The sequence below is a fragment of the Camellia sinensis genome, chromosome 7, assembly GCF_055761805.1.
Source record: "Camellia sinensis isolate YWXY chromosome 7, ASM5576180v1, whole genome shotgun sequence".
Taxonomy (NCBI): domain Eukaryota; kingdom Viridiplantae; phylum Streptophyta; class Magnoliopsida; order Ericales; family Theaceae; genus Camellia; species Camellia sinensis.
In genome coordinates, this window is record NC_138967.1 from 100,314,914 (window position 1) to 100,327,244 (window position 12,331).

General features: G+C 35.1%; 1 protein-coding gene across 7 annotated transcripts; it reads left to right on the plus strand.

The window, feature by feature from the left end:
• The first annotated feature begins 316 nt into the window (after positions 1–316).
• On the plus strand, positions 317–8,532 carry LOC114280036 (kinesin-like protein KIN-4A). Of its 7 annotated transcripts, XM_082878867.1 has the most exons (11): positions 317–1,124; positions 1,910–1,970; positions 2,986–4,097; positions 4,242–4,390; positions 4,604–4,694; positions 4,946–5,061; positions 6,701–6,756; positions 6,863–6,925; positions 7,049–7,165; positions 7,734–7,806; positions 8,143–8,532. In XM_082878867.1, exons 4-11 carry the CDS (start codon positions 4,256–4,258, stop codon positions 8,314–8,316), a joined length of 825 nt encoding a protein of 274 aa, XP_082734993.1. In that variant the 5' UTR covers positions 317–1,124; positions 1,910–1,970; positions 2,986–4,097; positions 4,242–4,255; the 3' UTR covers positions 8,317–8,532. The 7 variants fall into 7 exon arrangements, with proteins under 7 accessions (XP_082734993.1, XP_082734994.1, XP_082734996.1 ...); XM_082878868.1 differs by lacking the exon at positions 1,910–1,970 and having other exon boundaries at positions 4,008–4,097; XM_082878866.1 differs by lacking the exon at positions 317–1,124 and having other exon boundaries at positions 1,144–3,372; positions 4,008–4,097.
• The last annotated feature ends 3,799 nt before the right edge of the window (positions 8,533–12,331 follow it).

Genomic DNA, 12,331 nt, shown 5'->3' on the forward strand with positions numbered 1-12,331 from the left:
AAAAAAAAAAAAAACAAAACAAAACAAAAGCTTAAAAAAAATTAAAAACAATTCCACTATACTTTTACGTTTGGCCGGCCATGAACAAGCTCTTGGTTAAAAAGACCATTTGACTTAATACATATTATAAATTGAGAGAAAACACTACAAGAATTTACACAATTGGCGATCACTTTTGCCGACCAAAAAAATTTTGGTCACAAAAAAATGATATTTGCCGACCAAAATATTAATTAGTCGCAAATGATCGTTATTTTTGGCGACCAAAATGAGTTGGTCGCAGAAAGTCACATTTTGGCGACCAAAAATGAGTTAGTCGTAGAAATTGGTATGCTTTTGGCGACCAACTTCAAATTTGGTCGCGGAAGGTTACATTTTGGCGACCAAAAAAAATTAGTCGCCAAAATTGTATTTTTAGCGACGAATATTTTAGTCGCCGTTGATTGAGATTTGGCGACTAAAAAAATTTGTCGGCGAAAGTACATTTTCTGCGACTAATCTGGTCATTTGGTCGCGAAAAGTTTAGGAGGGAAATTTGAAACATGGAGGGGGAAATGAAATTTTTTTGCGACAAAAAAAATTTGGTCGCCATTTATAAAACAACATCGTTTTGTACCCACTCCCCCTAAAAATTTGGTCGCCATTTCTAAGTGTTGCCATTTATGAACCCTAAACCGCTGCCCCCTTCCAACTCTCTCTCTCTTTCTCTCTTTCTCTCTCTGTCTCTAATGGAGAATGGGGATGAGTGGTTGGTCCCCGAATAAGCTACAACACATTCTCTTCTGCTTCTCCATCACCATTATTTTCTCTCTCCTCGCTTCCCTAACTCGCTATTCTTTCCTCTGCCGCCGGACCATCTGGTTCGGATCCATCATCTCCCTCTCCGCCGGCGCTGCCAAAGAGGTCGCCGACGAGCTTGGCTTCTTCAAGTCGGCCGGAGCCTCCTCCAAAGACACTGTTGCTGATCTCCTTGGCATTCTTCTCGCTGTGCTCATTCTTTCTCTCACCAAATCACTCTCCCTGCGGATCAAACCCGATCAATCGGGTCAAATTTGAGGGGTCGAGATAGTTTGATCGATGGCTTGGGTTCCAATTTGTGTGATCGAGCATTTTGGAGTGATCAGGTTAGTCTGTATACAGTTGTCTGTTTGGTTTATGAGAAGATGATATACAAACAGAATTTTCTTACAAAAGTGAAGATTTGAAACTTGAAATAGGATCTATTGAATTTAAATACATAATAGGAACAACTCATTACTTATATCAGTTTGTTTTTAAATTTGTTTGTTCAGCATTACTCCCAAAAAAAAAATGAACCTTGGAATTGCTATTGGATTCAAAATTTTCATTTTCAAGCTAATTTCAAGAAAAAAAAATGAATGGATATTGGAATGAATTAGCCATTAATTTTCAATAGCAATTTCAGTAGAAGAAATGAAATGCTTATTCGGTTCTGTAAGTGTAGATTCAAATGTATAGTTGTTGCATTTTCTTACTGGTGACGAATTTTTTGGCGGATTGATCAAGGTTAGTGCCTTGGTGGATTGAACAGGATGCATTTCTTCGGTCCCCTGGTTTCTTCTTCTTCTTTTTTCTTTTTTGGTTGATTCTCCTCTCTCCTCTCACAACTCTCTTTGAATTTGATTTTCATTAAGGTGTTAGGAACTCTCGCAAAATATATGCACTGGCTCAGCTGTTCCTTTTTTTCGTGACTGGTCAATAATTAATCAATTCTGTGATATGAATTGATTTGTGCAGTGATATAATAACGTCGTTCTGTGATATGAATTGATTTGTGCAGTGATGGTTGTTCAATAATTAATCAACTCTCGCAAAATACTAGTTTCCATTTCACTACTCTCTGATCCATATCATAACGTTGTTCTGTGATATGAATTGATTTGTGCAGTGATGGTTGGTGGATCAATACCTTATCGTGTGCTCAATGTGGCCAAAAGGGCTCATCTTCAGTATGATATTATATTTATGTATTATCTTCGATCTTATTCTCAACCATACATTATACATTACATACACACACAAGCACAGTTCAATGTATACTTGGATTGGGATGTTTTTTGTTTTACAATGTTGAGCAATCAATAAACAATTAGGGCATTTAGGAGGATTGATGGATTTTTTATTACTCAGAAATTAACTTATGGAGACCCTTTTTCTTACCTCCCTTGATATTTGAGAAAAATATAGTTAGCGTAATTACACTCAACCTCCCTTTTGGTACAGTTGAGCATGCTATTTTTGTACATCTGTTTAATTTGGATTACCTATCATTCATTAGTTATTTTCATTTTGGTAATGGTTTTGTAACTCTCTTCCAGGTAAATCAACCCTTTAGTCTTACTAGACTTCTGTCACTCCAAGTTTTCAAAATTTGTAAAGTCTTACGTCTCATGAACGATTAAAGTGGAAGCTGAAAGTTTTATTCAATAAGTGATTATTAAATTTATAAAATTGATGATCCTTGGGGCAACAGAAACACCATTATTAACTTTCATGTTTTCAACCTCTGTGCTAATTTTTTTTTTGTGACTGGTAATGTTGTCACAAAAGGGTAGTGATGAGGTTGCAAACACTCTTATACTGCCAGCTTTCTTCTAGTATTTGAGGTCCTTTTTCCTGTTTGGTATGCAAGTGATTTATGCTTTTTATTTTCCCCAGTTGCGAAGATCACATTGCCCTGATTCAAATTTGATGAATAAAGAGCTAAAAGTAAGCTACATTGCCCTGAATTACAACAGCCCAACAGTCAGACCAAACACAATGCCTTGAATTAAAGCTCACTTTTAGCTCTTTATTCATCAAATTTGAATTTGATGGATGAAAGAATTGGTGAAGGTCTGGTGACTGATTAATTAGAGGGCAGATGGTATGGATGTCATGGTATTGACTCTTCAATGTTTTCTGTTCTCCAAATGTGGTTTTTGCAAATATATTATTTTTGGGATCTGTCTCTTAATCTTGCAGTAGAGACCATGGGAACACAACATCACTTGGAGGATAGTGGGATATGAGGCTTTGACTACACTATATTCCCATACTTCCGACAGCTTTAAGTTTCCAGCGTGTTAGAGTGCTTATCATGTTGGAGGCTTGCAGCAATCAAATTTATGCACATAAACACAGTTAATCACGTAGTTCAAAAACAAAAATGTACACCAATTTGTAGTGTAGTAAGAAATGACTAGTAATCAAACAGAAGTATTTTTTCTTGGCCAAATTACTATGTTGGGTGGAGAACTATGAACAGATGAGACCAAAGTAACATAAACCTACAACGCTTGAGCTCTTGAAGCCCTTGTTCCAGATTGGTCAACACCATCTTGCACTCTTCTTGGCCTGCAATTAATGGTGGTATGGATTAATAACTTAATTCCTGTCATGTACAGTTAAATAATGTACTTTTGGATGCGGACTTTATTGCTTTTCTTCTGCATGTATCAACATACATTTTTTAGCGCATATGCTCTACCAAAATTTTCGTGAACTTGAATGTTTGCAATGTAAGCTTGTTGCAGGGTTAAATAATGGTTTTTAATAAATTTAAAAATCCGAAGAGTTTAAATTAGTGGGAAACAACTTGTCAAGCTGCAGGATGATATACATTTTTAATACTAAATGCCTGCTTTAGCCACCAATTAGGCAGGCAACTCATAGTTGATATAGCAGATGAATATGCATTTGTTGGTCCTTTTGCTGATTAAATTGAGCAGTAGAAATATATATGAAAAGACTCCATTTTTTATCAAACAGTTTACTTGGGTTTGTCTTGAGATTGGGTGGGTCTCTTAGTGCTTTCGTCTTCCAAATCTGGAAACCAGTTATTGTTGTTTATTCTATAACTCTTTTTATTTTCTAATTTTTTTTTTATCAATTTGCCCCCCCCTCATCTTTTCCTGGGGATAAGTTGGTTAGCCTGTGCACCTATGATTATTGTTAAAACCTTTTTCATTCTTGTCTGGTTGATTCTGCCATCATCCTTCTTCCAGCCTGCATCAGCCCTGTTGACATCAATGTTGAGGAAACTCTGAACACTCAAATATGCTAATCGTGCTCGAAACATTCAGAATAAGCCTGTTGTAAGTAACCTTGATGATTATATGTTATTATTATTTTCTTTTTGTTAAATATTTCCACTTCACTATTTGGAGATGGATAGATTCTATTGGCATCAAGTTCTGTATCTTTTGATTTCTGAGGGAGCACATCATCTTGTTGTACAGTTAACAGAGATGTTATGTCGAATGAGATGCAAAATATGCGGCAGCAGCTAGAGTACTTGCAGGCTGAACTTAATAAGGAGCTTTCTCGAGAACTACATGAATACCACAGCAGACGTGCTGTTGTAGAGCCGAGAGAAACAGATGCTGAAGTACGCTAATATAATTCCTTCTTTATCTTCGAAAAAGAAAAATAAAAGAATTATATATATATATATTGCAATTTTAACTTTCCTCTTTATTGCCACTAAATTGTGGTCAACAGACCATATTTATTGAGGTTTTGGTCATTACAATAGTTTGATTGATAGTTATTTTTTTTGGTCGGCGCTTGATTGATAGTTATGTGACATTTTCTATCTCAGGATGGCTCCTGTTTTGTTAAAAGGGATGGGCTAAAGAGGGGCTTACAGAGCATGGATGCATCTGGTTATCCCATGGGTGAAGCCATGACAGGTAAGCTACTTACTTGTGAGATTATTTCAGATGAATGAGGCTGAAGCAGAGGGGAATAAGCTTCAAGATGCCATACCCTTAGTTAATGCATGACAGACTTTGATTTTTCTATCATTTAGTTGGCATGTTATCAGTTTTTATATTACAAGTATGTGTAAGAGAGGTGTGTTTAGTCTCTAAAACATGCGACTCATATTGCACTTTTCTAGTTCAGTTCTTTATGTTTCAAATGAATTTGCCAAAAATTGCAGGTGAAAATTACATGGAAATTGATGAAGCTGTAGCAAAAGAGTGGGAGCATGCACTCCTGCGAACAACGATGGGCAAAGAGTTTAATGAGTTAAACAAGCGTTTGGAGCAGAAAGAGGTTTCACTGATGGGCTTTGTTTTATGCAGTTTTCTGCCATACATTTGTTATGATATAGGCTCAACCCTTAACGGAGAACATGTGTTAAACATCTAATATGCCTTTTTTTTCTAATCTCCCGCATAAAAACTGGTTGTTGGGTCACACATCTTGAATATTCAATTTTTTCTCTATGAAAGTTGATACACCCAAAGCTAGTGTTTTAGTCTGTTATTTATGACATAGGCTTAAAGGAGAATACAACTAATGTACCTCTTTTTTGAGCAAAACTGCTGTTTTCGACCCTTACAATTTTACCCAAACTACAAGGGTGGATATGCCCAGAGCTAATGTTCTAATTTGTAATGTAAATAATTCTGCTAGATTTTTTTTTTTTTTTTTTGGCTTAGGAAGCCTATTCCCCATTTTTGTCACTATTCCTTCCAAGAGATACAGCCGAGATGAAACTACAGGCTTGGGATTCTGATTTCTACAAAGTGTCTTGCTTTGCATCCTTAAAAATATATTCTTACTTTTTTAAAAGCTGCTGTTGCCTTATTTTCAAAGAATACATTGATAATAGTGGCCATTTAGTTTCATTCTTATGTCTACACACATTGACACATGTTCACATGATGCTTGTATGGGGCTGTCCACACACATTGATATCCATTAGGAGCTCAGCACTTGTCAGGGGGAAAGTATGAAGAGTGCTTCTAGTGGTTTGTTTCACACGATACATGCATGGGGCTGTCCACTCACATTCATATCCATTAGGATCTCAGCACTGTGTCAGGGAGAAAATATGAAAGAGTGCTTCTAATGGTTTGTTGAAAGAAAGAACTGATTATGATTATGATTATGAGTATGCAGGTTCTCATGGTCGCGATACTCTTGGGATTTTCCGAGTTCACCAGTTTGAGAAGGTGGAGCAGTTCTGCCTTACTAATCAGACTATGTTACTAATCAGACTATGTTATTAGTGGGACTATGTTATTACTAATCAGACTATGTTATTAGTGGAGCAGAGGGGGGGGAGCAGCTTCTCTATAGGTCCCGCATACTCTGCTTTTGAATTGGTTGTGCTTCGTCTGGCACCTTCTATGAAATTTTTCTTTGTCCACAAAGGAAAGGAAAATAAAATAAAATTCATGTTAGGAAAAGCTACGTTTTGCGTCACTTGTCATTATCTGAGGCATATATTATCTTGTAGATGGCCTTTGGTTGTTTTTCTAGCTTATTAGTTCCTATTTTCATTACTGCTGCTTGAAATTTCCTTAAATAAGATAATTTCATCAAGCAAGAATGAACTTGAACACATTGTTGCCAACATGTCTCATATCTGTTGACCCTTCTTGAATGACATTCCACGAACAACTTGATAAACTACCTACTTTGAGCGCATACTTGGATGGCGTTGCTTTTTTATCATTACACTAAAACTGTGGAAGGGTACCTTATAGTTTCTAACTATTTTTGTTGTAATGATTATGATTGCATTTGCTCCTCATCTTGTGAATTTGTCTATGCGAAATGTTCTTTTTTGAGTAGTGTGAAGAGTCTACAGATATGTTATCAGCTTTAATTTTGGTAATTATTGTATTTGCACTCATTGCTACATTTCAGTTGCTTGATTATTGTCTAACTGCAAACTTTTCAGGAAAACAAACAAGGACTTTTGCTGAACTGCTCCACTTTTGCTCTCCTGTTTGAAAGGTATTCCCCTCACACCCCCCCTCTCTCTCTCTCTCTCTGTTCTTTGCTCTATGAGAGAAGGTTTTAAACTAATCAGACTATGTTATTGACTATAACAAATGTACAGGAAAGTAAGGCCAAGGATGACCACTTCTGTCTTCTTGAAGATAATGTTACTGGGCTTGTTGGAGTAATTAATTTATCTTTTCACCTCAAAAAGCAAATCCTTATAAATTAATTTAATTATGCTTTAAAGGTGAATCTAATGCATGTATGTAATGTTTTTACTCTTATTTTGTGTAATTGTAATCAGGCCTGTGATAGACCAAAACTTGTTCTATACTGGAATGAAGTACACAACAGCTACTTTTGCCACTGCCATGTGTAACATTGTTCCTGCCATGTTTTTGCTAATGGCTTGGATACTCAGGTAAATTACCTATGGATTTTTTTATCATGTGGAATTTTGTTATGCATTAAATAAGGTAAAATAATAATAATAATAATAATAATAATAATAATAATAATAGTCCACAATATATTTCACATATTTTTATGTATTTTTCATATATTTGTTTTATATATGTTAATATAATTTTTACACATATATGAACATTAATCACCATCCAATGGAGATGGTTAGCATTTCCTATTAAGTATTCTATTATGACAACCCAAGTTCACATATGCGCAAGGAAATTTTTTTTTTTTTCTTTTTTTAGAAATATAGGCAAACAAATTCAATATGTGATAGATTCATTAAGGGTGACCTAAATGAATGTCACTCATAATGAATTTAGATCAAACAATTCTATATATATATTTTGTGAGTTGGAGGTCATAGTCCAGGAAGGAGAAATCTTCCTTGACTCTTACAAGGCAATTAACAAGGCACAAAATTTTGATCAGCCCAATTAGATCCACTTGGTTCACAAAATTAATTTCTTTATGCTTCTTTTTTACCTTATATGTGCGTAACTGTTTTAAATCACATATAGTAGGTTTAACATATATGACTCTTGGGACATGCACGAGGAAATGATAACGAACTCAGAAGAGTTTTACAAGATGGTATAGAGCTTTCCTGCCCTCAGAATTGTAAGGGAATGATGTGTATAATTTTTGGTTATTTCTTCGTTATATTCATTTTTTTTTAAGCTGGAGATACTTGATAATGTTTCTTATAGGACTCATATAGATTATCTTGCCAGGTTTTGTAATGTCATGTAAGATGAGTGATTTTGGAATTGGTTGTTTTGTTTGGTTAATGCTAAAAAGTTTGCCACTTGACGCCAAAGAAATTCGAGGGTCCTATATATGGGCTCCTGCTGATGACGAATTGATTTTTCTCTATTTAATTATGCATTTTTCTTTCCTACAAGTATGACATAATTCTCTCTATTGCAGCTAAAACTACCCTATCAAATTGTGGCTATTGTTTCCGGTGCTTTGAATGATGCAGCTGCAAAGAAGTATGATTTGGAAGGATGGTTTCCTGCATCCAGCACTTACAGAGAACTTGTTTCCTGTTCAAACTGCACTGACTATCAGTCCAGGAGATTAGAGATTCGATATGGGTAGAAAAAGGGTAGACTAGTAGTTATATTTTTGGATGGGTGTGTATAGAAAATATTTAGTAGACTACTAGTTATATTTTTCGGTTGATGTACATGGATAAAAATTTTAAACATAATAACAAGTATTTGTTATGTCTTAAATTTTTATGTTAGATGAAATATGTAGTTTGGAATTATTTGTGGATGAAAACTTATAATAGTTGCTGATTTTAATTAAACATGTTCAGAAATGGTTGATCTATGTATTTTGTTGAATGTTCATGATTCAATTTATTTGTTGGTTTGAATGATTTTTGCAAATTACAGATTATATTGAATAAATTGGATGGATTATTATAAATTACAGGTTTATTTTGTTGGATGTTGGCGACCAAACTAATTTTGGTCGCAGAATGTCACAATTAGCGACCAAAATTTTTAGTCGTGGAATGTGACAATTGGCGACCAAATTAATTTTGGTCGTGAAATGCCACAATTGGTGACCAAAAATTTTGGTCGAGAAATGTCACAATTGGCGACCAAACTAATTTTGGTCGCAGAATGTCACAATTGGTGACCAAAATTTTTGGTCGCGAAATGCCACAATTGGCGACCAAACTAATTTTGGTCGCAAGATGTCACAATTGGCGACCAAAATTTTTTGGTCGCGAAATGTCACAATTGGCGACTAAGAAATTTGGTCGGCAAAAGGCAACTTTTCGCGACCAAAATGTTTTAGCGACAAAATAAATTAGTCGCGGTAATTAAATATTTAGCGACCAAAAATTTAGTCGGTAAATCTAACTTTTGCCGACCAACCAAAAATTTGGTCGCGAATTACTTTTGCCGACCCTCAATTGGCGACCAAAGTAGCGACCAAAAAAATTGGTCGCGGATAACTTTTGCCGACCAAAAAGTGACTTTTAGCGACCAATTTTTTTGTTGCCAAAAGTGTTAATTCTTGTAGTGAAAAGAGGACGGAGTAGGTCAATTGCATGAGAGTGATTGATTTTAATTGGTATCAAATTGTGTTTTGAGTGTCTTCAGGCACAGATAATTCGTTACTTCTTCTATATCTCATAATACTAAGAGAGCAATATATATATAGTGAAAAAGGCAGGACAAGAGTTTTGTAAACTTATTTAAAGCCAAACAGTAACATAATAAATAATAAAACTGCAGAATTAATTTTGAAATGAAGTCACATAATTAGAAGATTTAATATTTTTATAATTATTTGAAATAAATTTGATAATGGACAAATTGAATATATGAAATATAATATTATTTTTATTAAAATATCTTAACAAGTATTGAGTCTAACTCGAAGCAGAATTAATGAAAAGACCATGTAGTGGAAAAGAAAAACTTAATAAAATACTAATGATAGGACAATTTGGTAAAACTGGTTTAGGATTTAATGGGAAATTGTAAAAGAAAACCAAGTTTATCAAAGTCACCAATTATGGGTCTGGTACCTCTTATAGTCATCCTCTAGAACCTCCTAAAAACATGAACCTAAGAAAGAAGAGAAGTCGATTGTCAGACCTATTCCTGTGTATGTCCTTCGAGAGGTCAGTCAAGTTGGGGTGATACTAGTTTTTTTCGTCATCTAGAGACTCTAGTAAACCAATCTAAGAACCTTAGTCTTGAGGTAAATAAGTTGTCTTTTGTTGCTAAGAATTGGCAAGTTCTCAAAATTAGTTTCCCAATAAAAAACCTGAGAATGTTAGGAAGAATTAATTCTTCAAGAGTGTCTCTAAACCCATAGAGTCTAATGTTAGAACAGTTTGGGTTTGGAATGACGCTTTTCACTCTGCTCTTGCATGTTATTAACTGTTTCATACTATAACATAATCTGATTGTTTGCATGTTTTTATTTTATTTTGCATGCTTGTGCTTGATACAAGAATTTCATATATCTTAAATACATTAGCATAACTATATTCTAGATTTTGTGTATATCAATTGATTTGATATTTGTGTTGGAACATTGAGAGGGTAATTTATATCGAACTAACGGGTCAGGCTAAATCAGAATGAGACTTAGTTTTGGGCCGGCCTAATGACTGACAAACTCGAAGGTTCGGGCCGTGCTAAAGGCCAGTTGGGTGAAAATTTAGACCGGACAAAGAATGGTAGATTGGACAAACGGCCTGCTACCACCGACCGAACAGACAACTTGGTATCATGTTGACCGGGCAAAATTGGTCTTGAGGCGTTTGTCATGTAGAAAGATCCAATTGTTTAGAGTATGAACTTCGGCTAGACTAACATGAAGATTAACCGATCTAGTTAAGTCTTTGACCGGTAAGGTGGTCTTAGCCTTGGTATGAACGAGACAAACTTAACATGTTAGTGTTTGGTTTTAGCCTGATTGCAATAGTCAGTAATTGGCCATGAGCAGTTACACGGTTGACGTGCAACTAGGCTGATGGCATGCTCGGCCTGGTCGCCAACCTGGGAGTTAGGTCGTTTCACTTTACTTTGGTGATCAGGGTATTAAAGGATCGATGGGCATTATCCTTTAAGAGGATGATTCCTAGTAGGACTCTGTGAATAGGAATTAGAGTCGTACTAAGGCCTCATTTGGCATGCAATACTTTTAGCTTAAAAGTCAAAAAGTTACTAAAAAAATTCAAAAGCCTATAATCTATACCAAAAAGTAAAGATTCTCTTTTCTCTTTACTTTTTGCACACCTTTTCGTATAAAATTAAAAATTCATTCCAAACATACTAATTTGTTTTACCTCATATCTTAGCCTAAAAACCAAAACGTTACTAAAATAACATGTTCCCAAACGAGATCTAAGATTCTACCATGCAGAATACATAAAAGCTGAGAAGTTAACCTAATGGAGATAATAGAACTTTGTTTATAGAATTCTTAGAGAGCTTTTCCCACATTTATCATGAGTGCTAACGTAAGCATCGGAGGGGCTTTCCAACATACACCTGCTGGTAAGCTCACCGGAGTTGTGATTTCAGCAGTACGACACCGTTTCTGGAGGGGATAGCTTGATCACAAAGAGTACACGTGCGATGAATATTTTGTTCTCGTACAAACATGATATTATTTTGATACATTCTAGCATTATTACATGCACTTATCTTTATTCTTCAAAACATATATGCCCACTGAAATCACAGCACGTACATCGTTATAAGTGTGTTTTGAAAAAATCTTGGGATAATCAGAAATATCTTTAGTTGCTTCGGAGAGCCCTAAAAACACTGATCTATATTTGAGGTTTACCTGCAGTAGCTACCAAAGTCTTTACCTAGTAGTCAAGCCTTTTGCATCAATAAGTTTTGAGTGTTCATATCAAACAGTGGGAGTCTTGCGTATGATATGCTTATGTGATTCCCTAGAGTTTATAGCTTTTTTAACTCGAGTAAGTAAGCCTGTATGGGTGTCATTACATATAGTGTCCTAAAACTATTTGGTTTGGAGGCATTGCCACTAAGGTTGCTATATGGGTTATCTAGAAAGTGATTGATCGCTAGAAGTGATTAACAGGTGATTAATCACTCTGAAGGATGCGATTGATCGCTTTTCCAAGTTTTTCACAAATCCTTTCCTGAGTTTGTTTTATAATTTGTTTTAGTATAAAAACACATAAATAACTCATTTTTTACGATCCCAAATATTTTACAAACAATCAAAATTTGTGAGAACTTTACAGTAATTTTGATCCTCAATTCCCATCTTTATGATAGAATTTAGAAAAAAAATTCATTTTTGCCCCTATACTTTGCCTCGACGATCAATTAAACCCCCAAACTTTGAATCATTTCAATTTTGCCCCTAAAGTTTTGAAATCGTATCAATTTGCCCCCTACTGTCACATTTGAAACAAAAAAGTAAAAAAAAAAATTTATAATTTAACCGCAAATTTTAAAAGAAAAATACAAACTTACCCTCTCTTCCTCTCTCTTATCATTCCCTTAATTACCCAAATCCCTCCGCCACCCTCCTCCTTCCTCATCTGCTGTCATCTAAAAAATTTGGATCGCAGCCTTTTATCTACAAGAGCTGA